At 30.7% G+C, this 25,044-nt stretch overlaps 2 protein-coding genes across 13 annotated transcripts; both read right to left on the reverse strand.

Moving 5' to 3' along the window:
• On the reverse strand, window positions 1–11,979 carry LOC112294226 (uncharacterized). Of its 5 annotated transcripts, XR_012219315.2 has the most exons (16): window positions 11,840–11,979; window positions 11,554–11,641; window positions 11,151–11,349; window positions 10,159–10,240; window positions 9,244–9,449; window positions 6,774–6,975; window positions 6,254–6,397; window positions 5,806–6,006; window positions 5,409–5,597; window positions 4,803–5,075; window positions 4,065–4,265; window positions 3,534–3,773; window positions 2,982–3,122; window positions 2,220–2,396; window positions 1,639–1,962; window positions 1–386 (listed from the first exon to the last, which is right to left on the reverse strand). XR_012219315.2 is itself a non-coding variant. In XM_024544490.3 (15 exons), the coding sequence occupies exons 1-15, from the start codon at window positions 11,930–11,932 to the stop codon at window positions 261–263; spliced, it is 2,553 nt and encodes an 850-aa protein (XP_024400258.1). In that variant the 5' UTR covers window positions 11,933–11,979; the 3' UTR covers window positions 1–260. The 5 variants fall into 5 exon arrangements, 3 of the variants coding, with proteins under 3 accessions (XP_024400258.1, XP_024400257.1, XP_090100110.1); XM_024544490.3 differs by lacking the exon at window positions 1,639–1,962 and having other exon boundaries at window positions 9,244–9,440; XM_024544489.3 differs by lacking the exon at window positions 1,639–1,962.
• A 1,028-nt stretch (window positions 11,980–13,007) lies between these two features.
• Window positions 13,008–23,701, reverse strand: LOC112294227 (uncharacterized). 8 transcript variants are annotated; one of them, XM_073539989.2, is made up of 14 exons: window positions 21,399–23,701; window positions 20,812–20,916; window positions 20,425–20,489; window positions 20,106–20,264; window positions 19,652–19,807; window positions 19,343–19,437; window positions 19,074–19,149; window positions 18,653–18,840; window positions 18,301–18,391; window positions 17,649–18,129; window positions 17,375–17,523; window positions 16,949–17,050; window positions 16,479–16,610; window positions 13,008–15,046 (listed from the first exon to the last, which is right to left on the reverse strand). In XM_073539989.2, exons 4-14 carry the CDS (start codon window positions 20,253–20,255, stop codon window positions 14,306–14,308), a joined length of 2,361 nt encoding a protein of 786 aa, XP_073396090.1. In that variant the 5' UTR covers window positions 20,256–20,264; window positions 20,425–20,489; window positions 20,812–20,916; window positions 21,399–23,701; the 3' UTR covers window positions 13,008–14,305. The 8 variants fall into 8 exon arrangements, with proteins under 8 accessions (XP_073396090.1, XP_073396091.1, XP_073396088.1 ...); XM_073539990.2 differs by lacking the exon at window positions 21,399–23,701 and adding an exon at window positions 21,213–21,392; XM_073539987.2 differs by lacking the exon at window positions 21,399–23,701 and adding an exon at window positions 21,047–21,392.
• Between the last annotated feature and the right edge of the window lie 1,343 nt (window positions 23,702–25,044).

A 25,044-nucleotide genomic window follows, 5' to 3' on the forward strand; every position in this document is an offset into this window, starting at 1 on the left:
ATAATCAATCAGTCAATCAAATAAAAATTCATTATTATCCAATAATAATATTCCAAAGATAAAATTTAAGTGTAACCAAAAAATTGGGTTTTTTTTAATATTTCAAAATTAACTATTGAACAATATGAAAGATGAATAATGGCTTAATAAAATCGTCTTTAGGTGTTAAGAAATATCCTTTCAATTGCAAGATCTAGTTTACAACTTCCATGAATTTTACTTAATGTATTGATCCTGTGCACCTTTTCTACAAAAATATATTATCTTTTATCTTTGATGTTATTAGTAGATTCTCTTTGTTGTTTACTTGTATGTAATTGTTTTTTTAATGAATCAATTTCATTATGTGATCGTTCCACCTCAAGTTTGTATTTGGCGATGTGAACCTGCCACAAACATTCATTTAATTATATTTATCCATTTATTTGGCAATAGCATATTTACATGGGCCTTTTAATTTCCAAAGGAATTGACAAACCGCATTAGTTTATGGATGAAAGCAACTGAATCCTAATTGGTGAGTTTTGTGAAATTAATGAATATGATAGAGTTCAAAAAATGAACAAAATAGTAACAAGAGGAAGAAAGTTATCCATGTTTTTATCGAAAAAAATTAAAATGTTTAATTTTAATGTAATATACATATATATATATATATATATATATATACTGAAAAGTGTAACTGTCTAATTTATAAGTCTGAGTATTCAAATATTATAATTTGTTATAGCACACCCGGAACTTGACATCGTAGATTTTTAATATTCAGGTATAAACATTGCTACAAATAATATTTATGTTTATTATGAAAAAATTGTTACAAACAAGTCATTTGATCAATTCCTTTCGTATTTTGAACTTCAAAATCCAAGAATCATATTGGAAACACACGACTGTTTTTACAATTACAATGTATGTTTTGATTTTTAAAGTTATTTGGAATTAAAAGTTAGAAATCAGAAAATAATAATGAGAAAAAAAATTTGATAAAATCCTTGATTTCAATCCATAACTATGTTTGATATTAAAACAAATTTTTACAATATTATTATTGGCTTTCAATAAATCTGAATTTGAAATCTTATAAAAAATGGAATGCAAATAAGTAGTTTAAGACACACTTTTGAATTCTAAAATAGTTAAAATATTAACCCCTAATTCATTAAAATAATGTTGATGGTATGAGACCTCTAATATTTTGAAAAACAATTCTTTAAAGAAAGTATTAAGATACGAATAATGTTGATTGTATAAACTTCAATGCATTGGGGTATTAGTGTATTTTTTTTATTTTTTATTTTTTTTTTATTGTTTTTGGTCAAAACTATTCTCAATTATACACATTAAAATAAAAAAAAAAAAAAAAAAAAAGATAGACACTTCACTTTTATTCTATGGACACTCTTGTTTTATTTCATGAACATCTTCCCATGCCACACCAACAATACACTAGTATTACAAGTTTTTCAAAAAGTCAAAACATTAATGAGTCTAAAAGATTTTAAAATAATAGAAAAACACAACAACAACATACGACATAGGAACATTAGCAGCATAAAACAATAGCTAATTAAAACAAACAAGACAATGTGTAAAAAGGGGTATCTATGTGGATTGATATTGTTTTTTTTAATATACTTTTTAGTCTCATTAGTGTCCAAGTTGTTTAAAAACTTGTAGCAATGGTATGTTGTTGGTGTAGTAAAGGAAAGGCAGGTCTCTACTTAAAAATAACCATTTTCTTCCTTTGTTTTAACATTATTGAATTTCAAAGTAGATTGGCACAAATAAATTTTAATATTCGTTGCATTTTGGTGGTTTTAATTTTAGAAAAAACACCAAAAACTTTGTATTTTATCTAGTATTACTTTTCAGCTTTATAATTTAGAAACCCAATATTTTGAAATATAGTCAAGCACCAAAAACCATAAGATTTTTATGGCAATTCAATTACTAAAATATCTAGAAAAAAAATAACAATTAAATGATTTGTTGGGTTGTGTAGCAGCTGAAAGACACGAACATTGTCACCAAATTCTAAAAAACCATGAAATAATTGAAGTCGTAATAATTATAATAAAAAAATGACCAATTTTTTTTTCAAATCAATCTTTTTTTAGTTATATCATATATCAACTAAGACTTGCACACATACATGCATAGTTTTTAAGCAAAAGGAGTATTATTCTTTTTGTATATAAATGTGGGATTCTACCAACCTGGAACATATTTAATTCAGAAGCCATTGCTTTTATTTGCTGAGACTTTTGATTTAAACTTCGGGCATATGACACGATTTGATCAAATATTTCGGGACCGGGTTGTTTGGCCAAAACACCACATAGCTCCGCATACAGCTTCTCTTTGTCTTGTATCAACAAATCTTTTTCCACCACCTGTGAATGATTGATATATATTTATATATATATTTGATTATATATTTCTTAAAAAAAAAAAAAAATCGTAATAATAATTATGTGTATGAAGTAAGAAGTTAGATGGTTCAAAATTAAAACTACTTGCATTTGCATTTGAGGTGTTATAAACATAATTGACTTCTCCTAGGGATTAAAACAAGTGATTCATTGTTTATAATTATGTGATTGTCTTCATAGATTTCTAAGCGAACAGAAAAATTGCACAAAAAAAATTAAAAAATAAAAGACCACACATTGCATTCTCTTTTGATTTTGAATATTTCAAACTGTATTTTGAAAGAAGTATAATACTCCGGTGTCACTTTCACCCATTTTTTCTTTTTATTTGTATTTGAATTTATGTATTTATGAATATCAAAAATTACATGAAGTAAATTTCATAAAGGATTGTGTTTTATAGTTGCATCGTACATTTAAATGCAACCACATGTATTTTAAAAAAAAAAAAATCATCAAATTCTATAAAAATTTCACAAAAATATTATTAATATATCGTGAATAATTTTCACTAAAAACAATAAGATTTTAAAAATGAAGGCTCACTTCTTCTGATTTAAGAATGAGTCTTTTTTGTAATGTTTGGATCTTCATTATCATCTCATAAGCTTGAGGGTCTGATCCTTCTAGTTTGCGCCACCTATGCACATTTAATGGGTTTTCTAGTTCTTCTGATAATGCCCTTACCTATGTTGTAATTTAATACAACCATTCAATTTTAAATAGAATAAAATAACTTTAACGTGTTTCGATGCTCACTTTACATTTCATCACGTTTGGAAATATTAATTGGCAATATAAGTAATCTACCCATTTAATTTTGTGAGCTTATTATTTCATATTGACTCTCATTTCCATGTTTGAACTCAACAAAAGCAAAAAAAAAATTATATCATACATTATTTAGGTCAACAAACAATACATGAGAGATTCAATAAAGTTAACAATTTTTGTAATTTTTGCCATAATATTGGATTTGACAATGCATATAAGAAATATAGTTCAGATGTGGTTGTAAGTTATGTGATATTATTTTAATACCCAACCTAAAAACATAATAATAAAAAATTGAAAATTGAGAAAAAGAAAAGAAAGAACCTTTGTTTTTTCAGCATTAAGTTCTTTAGAAAGATTGAATATATTCTTTTTGAGAACAGACATGTTTTTCACACTACGAGAAAATATTATTTGATCTCGTTTAAGGTTAGTGATTTTAATCTTTAAGATCTGAATTTCTTGAACTCGATCTTTATATTGTGCTTGACCTTTGCTAAGCGTGAGAGTCTGAATTTTCATCTTTTCATATATCAATTTTATTTCTTGGTTTTTCTTTACCAACTGTCAATTTATTTTTTATTAGCAAAAAAAACATATTGAATTCATGAGTTATTTGAATACCCACAAGATTGTTAATAAGTGAATTTGAACAAAACAATACTATAGAACAGTTAGTTATGTAAAACTAAATTGGTAAGTCTAATTTTAAACAGTCTAAATCCATATATAATAAGCAATGAATGTATGAATGCATCTATATATATATATATATATTCATATATGGACTTCTTTTTCAGATTTTCATTTTAATAATTTTATTTGAAAAATTAACAAAGAATATTCAAAATGTACCTGAATTCCAAGAGTGTCTCTATCATTTTTATAAGCTTCAAGGTCTTTTTGGATTGAAATAATGTTGCTTTGATTTTGTGTTAAAGTTTGGTTAAGTTGCCTTATTTCACTTAATTGTTCCACTATTGATGCTTCTGCCGCTTGTGCTCTGATCATCACTTTGCTAATTTCTCTTTTAAGAACTTCCCTTTCTTTCTCCACCTATAGTGGTAATTTATTTTCAAAATATAATTCTCATTAATTACGAAATAAATAGTTACAAAAATTGAATAATCTCAATATTGTGTTCAGTTTACTTATGTATATATATATATATATATATATGCTAATAATTTTAGGTTTTAAGAGACAAATAAAGTTCAGAACATATTATATTTTATATTCTCTCTCACTCTCTCTGCGACCAATTTGGATCATAAATTTAAAGTTCTTTTATATTTTATGTTACATGTTTACAAAAAATAAAAAATAAAAACTATTTATTTATTATTCAAAATAATTGGCATTCATCATAATTTCAAATACTGACATTTAGAGATATAACAATTAAACATATATTTATTTTTGTTTTTTTTATAATAAAAACAATTATTGTGTTGATTGTTTAGATTTCAATAAATAAAATCATTTATTTATCAAAACGATTTGGGTAATTTACATACAATGATAGAGGTTGTATAATGTAAATATTTATTACATTTTTATTTTTTTTTAAATCAATGTGTTAAGTTTATAAACCTTTAACAATTCAAAACGCTCTTTAATAATAGCAGCATCTTTTGAATTTAAGCCCTCCTTAAGTTGTTCCACTAAATGATTCATGACTTTGAATTTGCGTTTCATTTCTTTTATTTCATCTTGAGCAGACACCAAATTTTTGCTATAAATGTTTCTTTCGCTACGTATTGCTTCATTGTTGTTTTGTTGTTGCTTAAGACTTATGTTCAGTTCCTCAATTTTTTTATGAAAATCTAAAATTTGAGACTCTCGATCTTGTATGAGTTCTTGAGCCTGTGTCGATGGTAACAATAAAAATGTTTCATTTAGTGTGATTTATATTAAATCTTTTACAGTTTACATCTTTAGTTATTTACACCCTATTTTCGTATACATATCAAAGTTAAAAACGATATAGATTGTATGTTGTTTTGATTATGGGTATGAAATTTTTCTCATTAAAAATATCATAACAATGTTTTTTTATTTTTTTATTCTACAAATATGTGATTTATTTTCATATGTATTATTAAAAAAAACACTTTCTATATATATATATATATATATATATTCATTCATAATTAGTGTTGGCATTTACATGAGTAGGTAGGCAGCTTGAAGAATTACATGTTTATAATTTGATAATTCTGCGGCTAATTCAATTGCAACCTTCTGCTTTTGATCCTCCAAAGCTTTGATATTTGCATTTTGCTTGATGCTAGCAGTCTTGTACAAATTTAGTTCACATTCAATATTTTTCAATGCAATATGCTCAACTTTTACAAGACTCATTTGTTTAATAGTTTCTTCATCAGCCTTCAAGCACACAAAACATCTGTTAATATTAATCATTATTTGAAAAGATAAGATTACATATATATATATATATATATATATATATAACATTTATGTAATAAATTAAATGCCCTGAATGATAAGATTAACAAAGAAAATTTACTAATTTTTTCAAAAAAATTATAGTTTATCATTACAAGTATCATTTAAAGAAGGATACTAGGCTCACTTGGGTTTTTAATTTTTTGATGATATCTTTTTCTCTAACAATTTCCTCAATACGTCTTTTTTGTTGTTCAACAACTTTTGTTTGATTATCCAAATCTCTCTCAATTTTATTCTTTTGGTCCACTAGGGAACGAAGCTTATTATCTAAATCTTCATGTGCATATTCCATGGATTTGATTTTGTTCAACGCCACATCTTGTAACTATTCCATGTAATGATCAAACCACAACATTGAATACCCGATTATTGGCATTTTCTAATATACTTTGTCATGTCTTCTTAACAATGATATATATATATATATATATATATACGTATATACATATATCATGTATTTAATAATCAAACTTTATTTCAGACTAATAAAATCTGTTCAATTTTTTACAGTATTTTGATCATTGTGTTATATTTTTATTAGTTGAATTTATTGAATCAACTTTCAAAGGTACCTTGTTGACAGAAACAAGTTCTTCTTTTAGATTTTCAATGTCTTCTTCTTTTAACTTCAATTCAACTTGTTTCTGACTATTATCAGCTAACAACTGCGTGTTAGCACTAATTTGCTCCTCCATCTCAGCATTTAATTTTTCCATCTGTAATGTGTGATTCAAATTAATTAAAATTGCACCCAAAATTTTTTTTTTGAAACATCAACGTATTTGACATCTAAACATATTATTTTTAAATCTTAAAATATGATGCAATAATTTAAGCTCTAATTCAACAATACTTTTTTATTTTTCAAAGTCTCAAAAAACAATTCAATTAACATGATAATATAACCACAATGTTGAAATTGAAAATCTTCATTGTATGTATAGGTATACATATATATATATATATATATATATACATGTTCATGTTGAAGGTACTTTCCTCAAACAACTAAAATATTTAATAGCTTGCACACAATAATTTTAATGTAGACTAATTTCTTTTTCATATATATAAGAAAATAGAAAAACAAACCCGGAGGTTCAAAAGTTGTAAGTCTTTAGTTGCCTTTTCAGCAACAACTTTGGCTTCTTTTAAAGCATCGCTGAGATGAACTCCTTGGAGTCGACTTGAGTCATATAAGCTAATTTGATTTTTTATCTCGTTGTCTTTAAAAGTCAATTCAGCAATATGAGTCTTTAGTTGTTTAGCAATCCTTTCTTTCTTTTTTAATTCTCTATCATAATTTTATAAAAAAAAAACATAATACTTTTTCATTTGACATGCGTTTTCATAAAACTTAATATTTACATTGTAATCCAAAAAGATCATAATTTAGAAATGGAATAATATTATTACTTTCATGAAATTACATCATTTTCTACATGAACTGAAAATTTACATGAGTCTTCAGTAAAATTTGACTCTTTCTACAATAACTATAAAGGATAGTTTATTTCTATTTTGTATAAACATTTAATCTACTAATTTGGTTTGTTTGTGCTTTTCTGTGTCATAATTTCTTCATGTGTATATGTGCGTAGATATATATATATATATATATATATATATGTGTATATTTGTATAAACACACACACATATGCTTGAATAGCCACCATGTAAACTACAAATTTTAAAATATGAAAAAATTTGTTCTAATTTTCTTTCTTTCTATTTTTGTGAAATAATAAATCTTTAAAAGAATTCAGCTTTTTGGATTTGGATCTCTCTATAGTTTGTGGCTAGATTGACTAATTTTAAAATTTAATCATTATTAAAGAAAAATACACATTGCTCTTAAGAAAATTAGTTTAACTGAAACATATGATTGCAGATTAAGAGTTCTCAAAAATGTTAATCAACTGCAATTCAAAATAGTATACAATGACTATTATAAAATAATAAATGAGATAAATAATCATTTTTAAACTACAACATTTTTGTGCACATATGTACATACACATCACAGTAATAAATAAATAAATAAGTGAATATATATACTGTAATAAATTCTCAAACGTAATTACAAGTTTAATTCATCATTGCAAATGTTTTATAAACACATATATATATATATATATATATATATATATATATTTTATAATGCATAATAACTTCAGAATCTATAAAATACATGGTTTAACTCTAATACAATAATAGAAACTAAAATTCCTAGTACAATGTTTTAAAATTTAGACTTGAGCAATAAATAAAATAAAATAAAAGATACCAAATAAAATAAATAAATAAAGAGTTAACATCAAATAATTATCAACTACAAATCTTGCTGAATTGTTTAAAAAAATGTAATTTTTTGAATATGCATCTTTAATTCTGAAATGAAAATTCGACCTATTTTTTTTATATGTTTGTTATCTTCACTTTATTTTATATAGTTCCATTATGTAATGATACATGTGACAGAATAGATTCCTGCATTCTCCAAATATATATATATATATATATAGATTTGCACACACTCATTATAAAATATAATTTTAATGATAAGCATGAAAAAAACTAAATAGTTTTCCAAAGACAGAATATATTGTAATTCATAACTCACAATAATTCCATGAATTCTATTGTTGAATAATCACATGGTTAAGACTTCTGTAAATATAATTTCTCACTAAAATGACTAATACATATTTTATGAAATTCAGGCAAAATAAATTTATGTATTCATAGAAATAGAGTAAAAACTGTATTATACTTAAATATTAAAGAAAGAAAACTATCTATTTTTATGGTACTGGAAAACTTGTGGTGCTTATTTGTCAATAACTATGGGTAGAACTTATCATCTTTTAATAATATGTTAACTCATTGATATTTTAGGAAAATTTATAAATTTAATATGAATATGTATGCAGAATGTAACAGTATTATATATATATATATATATATATAGAATGTATTTGTGATAACATAAAACAAAAATGTCACAGAGGTATGTGTAGTGCAATAGAATATTTTTATTAACACGGCTTTTTTTTAATCTTTTATTACTTAACTTGATTTCAGAGAATTTAATACATTGTACCAATTCTCTCACTATCAACTTAATAGGTTCAGATTCCAAATTATTAAGTTGTTATCATGTGCAGCCATGTTGGTTTTAACACATACAATATTGTCTACAATTTCAAATTCATTTGGATATGCTACTAGCAAATAAGACAGCCTTCCCTTGAAATTAATTCAAAAAGGAAAAGTACAAGGAAAATAAATAGTAAGTAAGTAAATAAATAATACCATGCATGATGAACTGAAATTTTCAATATCAACACATGTAGTGGTTTCAATGATAATATAAATAGAAACATAATGAATGTAATGTACAATGTTGATCCAATTTGTTCACACTATAAAATATACATTCACATCTTCTTCGTCTTCTTCTTTTGTATGATGGCATTATAATTTAGATAACATGTTTGCATATAAACATGTTTTTTGAACAATAGGAATAGAATGGTTATAAGTGAGAACGTAGTATTACCTCTCATATTCGGATGTTTTGGAAGCTAGCAATTCTTTGGTACTACCCAACTCATACTCAAGCTCGGAGACTCTTGTTTTGGCTAGGGTGGTTTTTTCTTGCAAACCATCAATTTCTTTTTTTAGGGTTTCAATATATCCTTTTAAAGCTTCAATTTGGCGCATTGTCTTCTCCTTCTCCTCATCCGGTTCCAAAACCTTGAGAGGCTAAATAATGGGTATTAGTTAAGTTGTGATATACATATATATATATATATATATATATATATAAGTTAGAACTACATTAGAATCATTTCTATTATTCTTTTTAATGGAATAGATGGTTTTCTTAAAATCAAAAAAATGATATAATTATTACACTTTTTAAACTTAAATAGGAAAATAAAAATGAGGTGGCATGAATATGAAATTAATGAACCAAGCTTGGAATTAGTAACCAAATCTTATTCATATATAAATAAGATTTCCATATATATATATATATATCCATGAAATTTTTCAAGGTTTCCATCAAAACATTTTGAATCCCTTTGATATGCAAGATATGAAAAGTTTGAATGTAATTATTTATACTTACACTCAAACCATGTGAATGGGAAACAAAACAATTTTTAGGTATAAAAATAAAGTTGAATTCTACTTTCCAAAGAAACGAATTCCAAAAAGTAGGTGAAACTTTTTGGTTTGGGGAAAATTATATTGGACTAAGAATTAAAAGCTACAATAACAGTGGGGTTCAAAAAAATATTGAAAAAAGTACACAGTGTTTTACAACATTAATTAATATTATTATTATTATTTAAAAAATCTATAAAGTTTTAAAAAGTCTGAAAAAATCATAAGTAATCTGATTTCATTAATAAAAATAAATAAAAAATAAAAATATATGTAAAAGGGGGACACGGTTATGGATCACCTCGGAATTAGGACGTGCTGACGCAGCAGCGCCGCGATCCACCACGTCATCGCCCAGATCAGCAAGTTGCTTTTTCAATGCCCTGTCAGAATATCCAGGCTGTCACTATTCTGAACAATGATAATAATAATACTAATAAAATAAGAAATAAACTTGAACTTATCCTCAATCCTTCTCTAAAAGCAAATGAATACTTTTGGATGCACTTTTAAAGACAACATCCAAGTAGAAAAGTTTGAGTTGTTTGGTCTTCACGTGTTTTAGAATGCTTATCTTGTCATTTTTATTAAATAAAGTTAAGTTTTTTTTTTTTTTTTTTTTTTTTTTTTTCCTCTGAGGTTAATATTTCCAACTCATCAATTTGAAAGTTGGAAAAAAAAAATTGTAATAAAAATTTGAAAATTTTTGCAAATAATTGGTAAGAAAGAAAATTTAAAAATAAGAATTATATAAGAATAAGAATATAAATGTAACAAAAGAATCCATCAGTCTATTAAATTTTTATTGTTTATTATTATAGAGTTTTATTTCTTTTTCTTTTATTTTTATTTTTTTGTATGCAATTCTTACGAATCTCATGAATCCAAGCAAATAATTTTTAAATTACGTTCATTCTCAATGTTATAATATCGTAAAAATTGATACATGAACAAATTAAACTGTTCATAATTTTAATACATTGTTGTTCTGAGATTCAAGATTTTGAAAAATGAACTCTAATAGATTCACATCAAAATTATAAAATGTGTATAATAATCAAGAGAAAACTCTGAATTTAATGAGATTCCAATGCTACAATATTTGCACAACATTGATCAATAATATTTATGTTCAAAAACGATATATATATATATATATATATATATATATATATAAAAAAAAAAAAAATAGATCATGGGACATTCTTCACAATTCATATGCAATGAACTACTGAATTGTCAAATAACAAATAAGAAAAAGGGGAGTTTTAGGGTTTTGTTAAAATGCTTCACTGAATGTGTTCTTTGGCTTTTGCTTCTTTGTCTTGGGATTCAACGACCATCTGCCATGCTTTATCAAGTTCAACCTTCAATTTGCTTATTGTCTTTGCATCTTCTTCATTCAACTTTAATGAACTTGTTACTTTTTTTGCATTCTTTTGAATTTCTCCATTCAATTCGCGACATTTCTTTACTAACCTCTTCTCACTCTCTGTTAAATGAAAATATATGTGTTGTTAGCACATTTACTATATACATTAAAATAATTATGTATTGAATGAAGGTTAATTTCTATAAATAAAAAAGATATATTTATAAATCTTTTGCATTAGAAATTTCCAAAAGCAATAAACAGCTTTCAAAAACTGTTTTGTGAAAAAGGATTTATTTGTTGAATTTTTATTGTTTGTTATACCATGTGATTTTCTCAAGGCACGATGAATTTTCTCATATTCTTCGCGAAATCTATCAAAACTTCTATCCCCCTCAAGCTCCGTCAATACCTAGAGATGATTTGAGTGCTTGTTTAGAATTCAACTATGAAGTTGATACAATCATAAATTATGCATTTTAATCTATAAGCAAAAAGACTCTTCATTGACTCTATATATATATATATATATATATATATATAGACATTAAATTATTATTTTATCATTGAAATTGTAGTGAATCTTCAATGGAGGTGTTTTGAATATTACCTCTTGAAAGTCGCGTTCTAAGGAATCAAAGATCCATGATTCCAAAGTAGGTTGAGGAGGAGCATCTATTGGTTCTTTTTCAATCTCCGCCATAATGTAAAATCAATAACTAAATATCACTTCTTCTTTTTTTTTTCATGATATTGGAATAGCTAACATTGTAATTCTTTTTTTATAAATTGAAGTAAAATACCATTGAAGAAAAATCATTGTACATGTCACTCTATGGTTTTTATTATTGTTTATTTCTTCCATCTCCACATTTTACACAGCATAAACATTTGAAAAACTCTAATGATTCAAGATCTTTAATTTTTTTTAAAACTGATATTACAAGGATTTTCTATTTCAAGTCACAATTCATTCTTCATCCTGAATTTTCTTTCACAATATCTTTCACAATATGAATTTTTGAACACCATCTTTGAAATGACATTTATAATCAGAAGGCAGAGGAATTTTTTTGCTGTAAATGTGTTAATCAGAATAATTGCTCTCAATCACAATATTTTGAAAATTAGGTTAAAAACACAAAATTTTCTACAAGTTTTCAAATTCAATCAAACGAAGCTTAACAAAAAATTTCCAAATTCATTATTCAACGAAAATATTTGAACTTTGACAAAATCCTTTCCATCACGTACAGCTTATTAACCACAATGTGTATTATTTAATATTCATATGCTATAATTTCTATGCTGATCTTTTAAATTATGTACTAAGTAAACATCTTCACAAACGTTATAAGAAATAAGTGCTCTCGTTTCAGAATGCATATTAAAATATTCTGACAATTTTCATCAGTTTCTTTCAAATCTTTTGTATTCTCTCAATTTTAATTTTTTGATTTAATTGTGATTATTCCAATTCAATCAATGCAAAAGTAAACTAATATTTCATTGTGAAATTTATTAAATCAGAATTGAAATCAAACTAGATTTTTTATTTTTTTATTTTTTTATTTTTTTAATGCATCAATAGAATTATCCCATTCTGTTTGATGGAATGATAATTTCTATTTATGAAATAACAATTTAGAATAACCATATTCAATCTTTCATGTACAAGATTAAACTTATTGGGTCTTATGGTTTATTACTTCGCATTGAACTACATCTTATCCTTAAAGAGACACACTTGAAGTTTGAATTTATTTTAATATTCCAAATTTTAATTCTGTATATTTAATTTCATTCGAATTCTCTGATTATGTCAACCTACCAACAAGTAAAAGTATGCTAAAATACAGAGATTGCATGGATGAAGCAATGTTGAAATAAAAAAATAAAAAAAAATAAAAAAAAACATATTTCCAAATAGTTACAGTAATCCTTTTTAAATACAGTAATATATGATCCTGCACAATGTACTTATGTCTGAATTTTTATCCTTTCGTGTACAAATGGAGAAGTAGTCATCTTTTCTCCTTTTATATTAATCTTGTGTGTTTTACAAGTGTTAAACCAGTATGATTTTTCTTTTTATTTTTGTTTTTTAAACTTATAATTTTATATCATAGAATCAAATAGTTGGATATTTTGAGATAAATTTTTAAAATAAAATTTTAGTAAATACGTGTTTATGTAGAAATTAATATACATGTGTTGGTTTTTTATTTCTTATAAACTAATAAAATAATAAAAATTTGGCTTTGATTTCAGTTTAAAAAGAGTGAACTTGGGTTGGAATTGCAGAAAGAATGATTGCCAAAATTGCTCTTATTTCCATGACTTTGCATGTGCTACAAATGTTTCAAATTATTATTATAAAAATTACAAAATAACTCATTTAGAAATGTTTTGCTAACACTGGTCTGATTAAATAAAGTCAGAGTAAACAAATCAAAAGTTCTAAGTGATTAACCCTATCACCAATGTGGAATTTGTGCTACATGTTTTTGTATCTGAAGAAAGCTAATTATCACACTGATCTTCACACTATTTTATTTTCTTTGAAAGTGAGTCATGAGTGTCATTTTCCATCAAAAAAATGCAAAAGATAGGGTGAAGTGTTGGAAAACAATCGCATCGATGCACAAATTCTGAACTACTGTGGGACGCAAAATCCAGAATCCATCAAACTCTAAATCAATTACTCAAATCAGTTCCAAACCAAATATAGATAAACGTGTGATTTACGATGCAAAAGTTACAACAACACTTGAACTCTAAAACAACATTCCGAAGAAACCTTCTGTCACGTTCCTCACATTCAAATCGACAGTAGTGCACGAAATCATTCAACACTTGTTTTGGAATGAAATGAACCTCAACAATGAGGCCACTGTTTTCAACGCAAGGTCTGCCAATCAGCTGAAGAAGAAGATCAGATATCAACAAGCCAACTGCATCACAAACCAACCTCCGAACGCTTGCAACACAAACTGTAAAAAAGACAAACATGGTTTCAAGTCATTGTATCACGACTAGCAAACAAACAAACATCCCGAAGTATGAAAAAACATAATCACTTGGGTTTCAGTTGGGCTTCCAGGAGGTCGATCTTCGACAACAGCGAGGAACCGAGGTGGGCAGCCTTCAGCGTCACCGACAGCGACGACGACGACGGATGCAGCACCGACTGATGCTGCTTGAGCTCGGGATCATGCGAGGAGGAGCTGTGGAATCGGTGCGTCACAATCCCTGACTTCGTCTGCTGCAAGTGCGCTTGGAGTACTTTCGGCATCACTGCGGGATGGTCCCTCTCGTATTGGCTCATGTAAGGCTTGGCGTCGTCGCCCCAGTTGATCGCCTCCTCCGCTGGGGTGGTGGCCGCGACCCCGTTGCTTTCCTCTTTATCATGGATCTGGGGCTTGTTCCTACCTGAAGAGGAGATGGAGGAGGAGGAGGTTGCGGTGGCGAGAGAGGCTGCGTCGGGGATGAGCCACACGCAGAGTGTCAAGTCCCAGGAGCTAGACAAGTACTGATTGCGCGTGCTGATGTGCACCATGGCGTGGACCTGGTCCTGGTGGCCGGAGAAGGAGACCAGCTCCTGGAATGAGGCCAGGCTGAACATGTGGATGGAGGCGTCGTGCAGCGTGCACAGCAGCAGCGCGTCGTTGTGCTCGTCCACCAGCAGCGACGTGATCGCCTGGTTGCGGTAGTTTAAGGTGTTCATAGGGGCCGCCGTTTCCGGGTTCCAGGTGCTCACGGTTCCGGCGCTTCCGCCCGTGACCCACAGTCCCTCATTCGACCTGCACCATTTCACCTGGCCAAACGCGACCAGCAACACCGTCAACAACAACACCCAGTCAGTGATTCTCGCCGACACTGGTGAACTTGCATATACAGAGCCACGCCGCACTTCTTATCGACAGTGCGTGTTCTTACTGTTTGCCACTGTCGGTGGATTCACAATGCGGATTCAGAAGTCGGATGGAACAAGTCTGTGCATGGACGATACTCTTAATGTTCTTTTTAATGACACACACACACAAATACATACATATATATATATATAGAGAGAGAGAGAGAGAGAGAGAGAGAGAGATATATATAGAAAGATAAACGATGATGAAGGAAGTTGATTAATAAGAAAGCAGTTGTGCAGGAGGATGCAGTGGATGTATCAGTAATGTTCACTGTAGTGTTGTCTGTTCGATGGATTTCAGTCAGACTCTTAACTGCGCAAAAGTTTGTGATCACCCAGCCAATCTCAAGATTTGAGGTGTGCTGTATTATTTGAAGGCCAAGTAAATTATATATATATATATATATATATTGACAATTCAAAATCATACTTTGATGCATATGTTATTGAATAAAAAAGCAGAAAATTTACTCAATGACTGTTAGATAACCTGAAGACGGATAAGTAAATGAATTCAATCTTGAACCGAAAAATTATTTCTCATTTTTATGATAAAAATATGAGAAAACATGATTATTCAAGTAAGTGCTAAGTAACCCATGAACGATTGTTTTGCTAACTCATGTAATATCTCTATGTTCTACCACAATTACTCATTGGCCACACAATATTGAAACTATTTGTAAGTAATCAATTCTGTAAATATCACATTACAAAATGACTACTGAAAATCATGTGTGATATGTGAACTGTCTTTCAAGTGTAAAAACAGTAACTTTCATTGTGATTTATTTTCTTACTCTAATGCACTGAAGAGATTTGAGAATGATTAATTGAGTGCAAATAAAATGAAAGAAAATAAATGTAGACTTAAAACAGAGAGTGAAAAAAAACAAAATCAATGATAAGTCAAGCCATAATTATTTTAACACATAAATGATAATTCAACTAGAACATATCAAACACATTGTTATTTATAATTTTTAATTCTTCAAGGATTTATTATTGAAGTAAAAAAATTTAAATAAAAATTTACAAAAATTTATAGTAAAAATCATATAAAAGAACTAATTTGTATTAATGTAGAAAATCAAAGTATTCAAATCCAAACAATTAAATACAATTATGCACTCAAAAGTACGTAATTTGGTTCTTTTATAAATGTTCTTAATAAATGAATAAATAACCTTTTTATATAAAAAAATTCAAGTCATTACATAAAAAATTAAAGCAGAAAGAATTAATAATAATCACAGTGAATCTTATACATACACACATGTAAATGTTTGCATGAGTGTATATATATATAAATATATATATGAACACAAACCATAACTATTTCTTCTGGTAATTCCCCGTGCAGGAGGTACTTGGTTTGTTTAGTAAATTCATTCCACACTTTGACAATATTGCTCCCACCACATGTTGCCAATTCTTCCCTTGAATCACTATATGCCATGTCCTACATATGTATATACAATAACAATTAAATAAATAAACTGGAACACCAGTATCAATTATAAGCATGTTATGCAAATATTCTAAATCCACATTACTGAGTAAAACACAAACAAATAAAAAAGTTAAAAGTACTAATATTTATAAATGTATAGAGTTTCTTGTTGCGATCAAATGTAGCATTCAATACCTCCCAAAACTTAAGGATTATTGTGTTACATGTAAATTTTGATTTTTGAAATGTTGTATATTTGTATATACACTATTACAAAATAAACTCATATGATAGTGGTTAACATTTCAAAATGTAATATATAAAAATAAATTAAACAATTTACACACCTGGAACGGGAACTCAGAACCAAATTGAACTGTGTCTATCACCAAGCGCGTGCACATATTCCACCACTTCAATGTCTTATCTGCTGATGCAGAAACTACCACCTGCCTCACAATCATCATGGTCATTCCACATGGAAACACCTTGCTCTCTCTCTTTTTCTTTCTTTCCCTTTATAACAATTTAACCAGTTTGAGGGGGTAAATGTCTCTTCAGTCATGAAACCAACACAACAATGTCACAAATTCCAAATTAACCACTCTGCCCAATTAAGAACATAAAAAGTAGATTCTAGGAACTGAAAAAGGTTCATTTTCTTTCTTTCTTTTTTACACGTTTAGGGTTTTCAAAAGTTAGGGTTTTGAGATCTTGCAGTATATCAGGAATTGAACAATTATGAAGGTGGGTTGGGTAATTTGGGGGGGTACCAGTTTCTTGCAAGCAGCCAAGCCCACAACCATGTCTGTATGCCCTTTCATAAGATCAGGTCCTTTGGCACACATATCCCCACCTCTCCATGGTGGAATGTTTTGCTGGGAATCCATACTCCACACACGAATCAACGGATCTGTTGACCCTGTTAGCCACAGTATCACCAAATTAAAAAGTAACCCAATATCTCCCCCGAAAAAACCCACAAAAACCCATTAAAAAAATCATCAGAAAAAGTGAAAGTTCATGGTGAGCCAATGCAGCATGTACCTGTGAGGAGGAGATCGAGCTCAGGGTGGTAGAGAATGCAGACTATAGCACAGGAGGGCTTCCGAGTAAGTTCCTCCTGCGTCCATAGGTCCTTGTGCGGCTCGGCTTCAGGGATCCAGCGCAGGATGGACCCATCACTGGACCCGCTATACACTTCCAGCTCTGCCTCCGCGGGATTAGGCACCAGCACGGGTTTCCCCGACCCGTCCTCTCGCAGCCCCTTCGCATTGAAGCGGATTTCCCGTTCCCGGGGGTCCGCGGGCGCGGGCTTCAGCGCTTTCCCCGGTTGCACATTGGACAGGTCCCGGCGCAGGAGCCGCTCCGTGAGCGGCCTCCGGTGGGCGACTACCAGGGCCTGGATCCAGTTGGCGTGACCGTGGAGGACGCGGTGGGGGATGAGGCAGTCGTACCTCCACACGATTACTTCGTGCTCCACCTCCGAGAGACCTATCACCATGTCTTTCCCCTCCACGTGGTACACCTGGCAGATCACGTGCTCATTCCGTAGATGAAACACGAGGGGATGAAGCGATAAATGAATTATGTTTTTTACTATTTTATATATATTTCCGTTTAAAGCTCACTCCTGCAACAAAACTGGGTTCCGTTTGCTGAGTTGGCGTCTAATTTTGTTTTTATTTTATTTATTTACCTTGTGAAGGAGGAGGTCATGGAGTTGTGACGTGTCAGCCACCCATTGAGTGATAATGGCGGGAGCAACAGGGTCAATCACCACTACCGACCTACCTTACCCTCCCAAACACACATCATGGTTTAGAGGTGTAGAATTTGGGGTTATAGGGTTTAGGATTTAAGAGTTTTAGAATTTAAGAGTTTAGGGTTGAAGATTAAGGTTTTAGGGTTTTGGGATTTAAGAGTTTAATGTTTAAGACTTAGGTTTTAGGGTTTTAGGATTTGGGGTTTGATGTTGTGGTTTCATATTTAGACACAACACACAACACACATTTTTGTAGGTGGGTAAGTAGGTAGGTAGGTTTAGGGACCTGTGTTTGCCACAAACCCAGTAGGTGTGAGTGGAAGGGAGGTAGGCAATGGAGGTGATGAGGTTGGTGAGGTTTGGGAATGAGTCAAGGCGATGGCCCTCGGGGCTCCAAATGTTAAGGGACCCATCGTACCCTCCTGTCACCAATAAATTTGCATCCATATCAAATGCTGCGGCTGTCACTCCCCCCTGGACTCCCAACATACATCACCAAGTACACCTGTGTAAATTAATAGGCAATGGATTTGCCGAGAGAATTATTAAGTAATGCAATTGCTTTAATTGTTTTATATATATATATATATATATATATATAATTTGTTTGGAGGACTGGGGTTTAGGCAGAGATTAATGTGAACAATGGTTGTGGATTTGTTTTGTCAAAAGTTGGAATTGGGTAGAAAAAGAGAAATGTTGTGTACCTCATGGGCACAATTAACTTTTCTGACTGTTTCCTCTGGTCTGTCACTCTCAAACATGCATATGGTTCTGTCTACGCTGCAAAAAAAATTAAATTTAAATTAAAAATTTAAAATAAGTTCACATGAATTTAAGACTCGATTCACATCCACTATGTAAAAAATATTAAAAACAACAAACACACACACACACACACACATATATATATATATATATACACATCCATAGATAAATAAAAGGGAAGGAAGAATGAAGGAGTCTGTGTTCACACCCAGTGGTGAATACTTTTCCTTTTCGGGAGCAACAAATAGCTTGAACTATATCTTCATGGGCTAGGACACAGTATACAAATTCCAAAAATTTGACCTACAATGGATCCTATCAATAAAAAGAAAAACATATACTTGTGTGTGTCTTACAAAGTATGAAATTGGTTGCATCAATTGATTATATTGTAAGCTTCACCAAAATAAATACACACACGCACAAATTTTGTATGTCATTTATATTCATTATTTCAGAACTATACACACATATAATTCAACATGTATTTATTTATTTATTTATTTATTTTCCATACATAGTTGGATGCTTTTTTTTCAGAATCCATTTGCATGTAGTTTTTTGAAGGGCGCAACACTTTAAAAATTTGTACAACACCACGACCTCCAGCAAACAACTGCCTTTGTTTTGAATCCCATGCTAAGCAGTAGACTGGACCACCATACTCTATAACCTGTTTCAAAAACAACAAAAGGAAAAGAAATAAAATTAAAATTAAAGAAAGTAAAGACCTTCTTCTCCCTGTGCCCTGAACTTTACTTGAATAAGCAATGTTTGGTACGAACAACTCCATTATGTAGTTTGAAAAAAAATTAAAAATTAAAAAAACACGGATGAGAAACATAAGTTCACACAAAGTGAAGATCTGTGTTCATTATTTATTGTTTTATTTTTCTAGCTCATTATAATGCATGCCCTAAACCCACACAGGAATAGTGACATAATATAATATAATATAATTTGCAGCTTACCTGAAGGAGCCGTCCAGTGTCATTCCAAGTGAGAATGGTGGCATCAAGAGAACATGAGAAGAGCATTTTCACAGGATTGGGCACATATATCAACCCCATTACCCAATTGGAGTGGGACTGTTGCAAACGTAGTTGCCGCCCGGATTCCATGTCCCATGCCTTAAAAATAAAATAAAATAAAATAAAATCTTTATCCTGCTAAGAATATATATATATATATATATATATATATATAAATATATAGAAAGAGAGAGAGAGAGAGAGAGAGAATAGAATAGAATGGAATCTTCAAAGAGTTGTAGCATTTGTAAAAAAAAACCTTAATAAGGCAATCTTGAGAACCCGTGTAAATTTCATTGCGTTCATGGTTGTAGCAACAGCATTCTATTTTAAGATAGTGAGAATTTTTGATGCGCAAGATTATTTTCATTGCCATTCTTTTTATTTTTTTATTTATATAAATATATCTTTCTTTTTGTGTGTTTAAGTTATAGATTCATTCTTCTTTTTTACTAGGTGTTAGAAAAATGTATGTATGTATTTTTTTTTTCTTTTCTTTTCTTTTCTTTTTCGTTGATTAGGTTTTGTCAAATTATAATATACATGATACTAGTGTTCTTTTTTAAATTTTTTTATCATAATTGTCAAATTCAATTCTTATATGTTCCAAAGGGTGCATATGATTTGATCCTTTCAATGGATTTACCAAATTTGAGGGGAACTCGAAATTATTTTTTCACAAACATCTCTCTTTCTTCAAGGATGCATAGAATTTATCTATCTAAATATGCAACTCCTTGGATAATAATATCTGTAGCACCCACACAAAACCAAGATTTAGGGTTTCACACAACAATTTCCTAAACTGGTTTCAAGTGTCACACCTAAAAAATAAACATAAAAAAATAGAATCTAAAAGATAATGTCATAGAAAATGCTACTATTGTGTTGCACTTGGCTCTTAAAGTTGTTGAGAATAATTTGCTGATTTGAGATTTTTTTTATTTTGTAATCAGGTCTTTCAGAATGAAACATATCAATAGTTCCAAACTATTTTACAACTCTTGAAATGATTTTGAAATGTGTCACTCAGTGTGATTCAGATACCGTTTTGTTTAAAACAATGAATGATTTTTATTTCTAAACTTTGTTTTTTGATCAGCAGCACCCAGATGCATCATTCTCCATGTTCAAATAAAAATGTGATAAGTGTATGGTTGTGGAAAGGATGTATAAATACAAATTAAATCTTGAATTTGAAGGGTTTAGGGTTTGTAGAAATCTAAAACTTACAAAAAAAAATAACTCTAAATTCTTTTTAGATTACCAACTTTTCATCAGTACTATTACAGGACATCATCTTTTTTAAGGATGAATATTTGTGGGTTTTAGAGTAGAATTAATGATATTTTAGAAAATAATAATATTGCACAAGCATCAAACATTTCATTAATATTTATAATTTATTTTTGAAATATTAATACAATGGTATTTTATGTAGAATTACAAGCATTTTAATGTTACCAAGTATCAATAAAGTACTATATATGTACATGTACATATTTTCTATATGAATAAATTTATATATAATTTGATAGCATCAATATTATTTTGAAAAGTATTGAAAACATTAGACTTTTTTTAAAAAAATCATTGTAAGGAATTAAAAATAAAATAAAAATAATAGTTTCTAAAATCATTACTTTCTCTTCTATATTGAAAGCAGTGATTCTTTGTTTGTTAGTCTTATTTAAAAATATTATCTTTCTTTCTTTTGATGTAAAAAGAGGTCAAAACAGTCTACAACCATAAGATTTATGCTGATGCATTTCATGATTCTATTTTGTTGCTAGTTGTTGTTAGTATTTCTATGCTCATTAAATTTTAAAATGATGAAATAGTAGTACTAGAAAGAATAATTCTCTTGTTTTAAATTTAGACACATATTATATTACTTTAAGAATGAATTTCGAATGAGTTTTTATGTTTGAATGTAGCATATATTCAAGTTGCACCACATTTAAAATTTGTAAGATCCTATCAATACAAATTGATCTTTATACAGCCTCAAGAAGTATGAAAAGATCAGTAAATGTAAATAATAATAAAATATAACTCATGTTGTAATTTTTAGTATTTCATGTGACGTTACAATTTTTGTAAACCTGCTTTTATTATTGTTATGTGCATTGAATGGAATATGCAGCACATAATGTACCAAATTTGTATTCTATAATAATACATTTGAATGTTATTGCCTAAGAAAATACATGTTGATGCAAACTTATATGAATTCATTGTTCAAACTCCAAAAACATGATACAAACATTTAATAGAAATGGAATTTGATTTTGTATATTGTAAATCCATGATAATCAAAACTTAAATATTTTTTTTTCAAATTAAAGAAAAATAAAATAAAATAAAATAAAATCAAGTTTTGGACTATTTCTTAACAGTCAAGTGAGGAATGTGCATCACCATGAGAGTGTAGCCAAAACTGTTCACCTTCACTCAGACCATTTTTGAGGTTAATATCAGACACATATTGTTTTTTTTTTTTTTTTTTTTTTTAATTTCATTTTCTATATAATAACAAAGTTGTACCGAATTTTAATATAAATCTTAGCAGAATACATTCCCTTCATGTCACTTTTCAAATTTAATTTGGATTTGATAAAATAGGTTTTTTGATAAAACTGAACAGACCTTTGAAATGAAATTTTTGGTTTCAAACAAAAGAGCGTCCTAATCCTCTACTAAGGATAGCCTACATGCAGCATAGTATTTTCATTTTTACTCAGTATTTTAGTTTTTAATTTGCAAAATATGTACAATAGGTTTCACCACTTTTTTCAGCTAAAAACCTTTTGGAAACTTAGTAAATTGCTACTTCTAATTGCATCCTTTAATTTCACTTGAAATAAAGCATTATTCACGTGCTGTAACATAATTATTTTTACAATCAACACCAGAGGAATTAAGCAAAGAACATAAAAAACAAACAAACAAGAGTTCCCTTTTTCTTAAATCTGCAAAAAATGAAGGTACACCTACATGAATTTTTTCCTATTGAAAAGTTATGAAGAAAAAAAAATCTACAGTGCACAGATGGAAATGTAAGAATCCATGACCTTCTTGTGTGTATATATACACATTTATTTATTTATTTACATACACACATGTACACACACCCTCACAATGGAATGTATGAACAAGGGGAATGAATGGTTGTACAAAGGCTCCATTCCCAACTAGTCGTGTCGCTTCATCGCTCTCTCACTCTCCCTTTCCAGTCATGAATGATGGTCACATCCACAATTGGGAGGCGATGCAACCCAATTGATCGCATGAGACCCATTTCTGCAATGGCCAAAGAAGAAACACTAAAAATAGCAACACTAAAAAGAAAATTAAAAATTAAAACCAAAACAAAACAAAAGATAGGGAGCAACAGCAGCGGCGGCGGCGGCAGCGGCAACCAGAATGACGCACCGTTGCGCTTCAGACAGTGAACACAAGCGGAATCAGAATCAGTGCCGCGGGTGAGCAATTGCGCGGGATTGCAGTGCATTTCTGGTGGTAGTGGAGCCGTCATGTGTACTCACACAAACCGAACTGGCACAAGGCGCCGAAAGGGCAGGTGTTGTGACACACCCCGCAGTGCCGATGATTGCTGAACACATCCACGCAATCGCCGTTGCAGCACACACTCCCGTAGAAGCAGATGTGCCCGCAGGAGCCGCAGTTGAAGATGTCGTTTTTCAGGTCGGTGCACACGGACCCGCAGCAGTCCGGTCCTAGCAGCACGGCGATCGCCTCCTGCTTGCAAATCTCCTGATTCCATCGACACACATAGGGCGCCGACAGCCGCCGCGCGCTCGTCGACGCCCGCCTCGCTTCAAGAGCAAACCTACCCACTGCGGACACGTACACACAACAACAACAACAACAACAACAACGTGTGTCACTATATCCCACGGTGAGTTCACAGACTCATGAAAGTCATGACGCTCATGAAGCTGAGGATGCAAGACCCACAATGGACTGAGAATGGGAGTTGTGTGAGTTGAACCTCGTCTGCGCTGGGGTGGCGACGCGAGCGGGGTGGCGAGATTGCGAGCATGCGCTGCGTCTGTGGTGGACCCAGATGCGAGAAGCTGTAGAGGGAAGCTGGACGCCACGAGATGAAATGACCACAACAGCAGCAGGAGCTTGCCAATGCCACTGCTCCCCTCCACCCTCCTCCTCGCTTGATCATCCAATCCTCCTCCACCTCCTCCTCCTCCTGCAAATACCCCTCGCTGCAGCAGCAGCAGCACCCATGATCCCCTCCTCCTCCTCCACATCCTTTCCTTTTCCATTTTTCTTTTCCTTGAGGCCCCTCTGTTTCTCCCGTCCTGTTCTGTCCTGATCTGTTCTTACTGCAGTGGCGGCGGACTGTTACAACTGATGAAGAAGCAGTTATGAGAGGAGTCCCTGCAAACTCCCCCGATGTGCCCGCTCCCTCCTCTCCCTCACTCTCTCTTGCTCTCTCTCCCGACTTTCCTTCTTCACTTTATGGGCGGATCTCCCTCCCTCACCATCGCCACTCAGTCAGTCAGTCACTTCGATTCACCACCGACACCACCGACTTCACCACCGCCACCACCGTGACTGATGGCTGGGGCTGTTACTCTTCCATAGCTCGGCTTGTGCTTCTCTGTGCATCCCGAGTAGTCAGTCACACCCATGTTTTGCTTCGCCATTGTTTGGTTGGTTGGTTTCGACGTTTGAGTGTATGTTCAGAGGATGGATGAGATTGTGACCCAGTTGCTAGACCCTTGACAAACGATGAGAATTATCCAGTCTTCTACACGATTTTGTGAAGCAAAGTGGATGTGATTAGTGAACAATGATAAATAAATAAATAAATAAATGTGTGAATTTCGGTTGATGG

Source organism: Physcomitrium patens, chromosome 17 (genome assembly GCF_059467195.1).
Source record: "Physcomitrium patens ecotype Gransden chromosome 17, ASM5946719v1, whole genome shotgun sequence".
NCBI lineage: Eukaryota > Viridiplantae > Streptophyta > Bryopsida > Funariales > Funariaceae > Physcomitrium > Physcomitrium patens.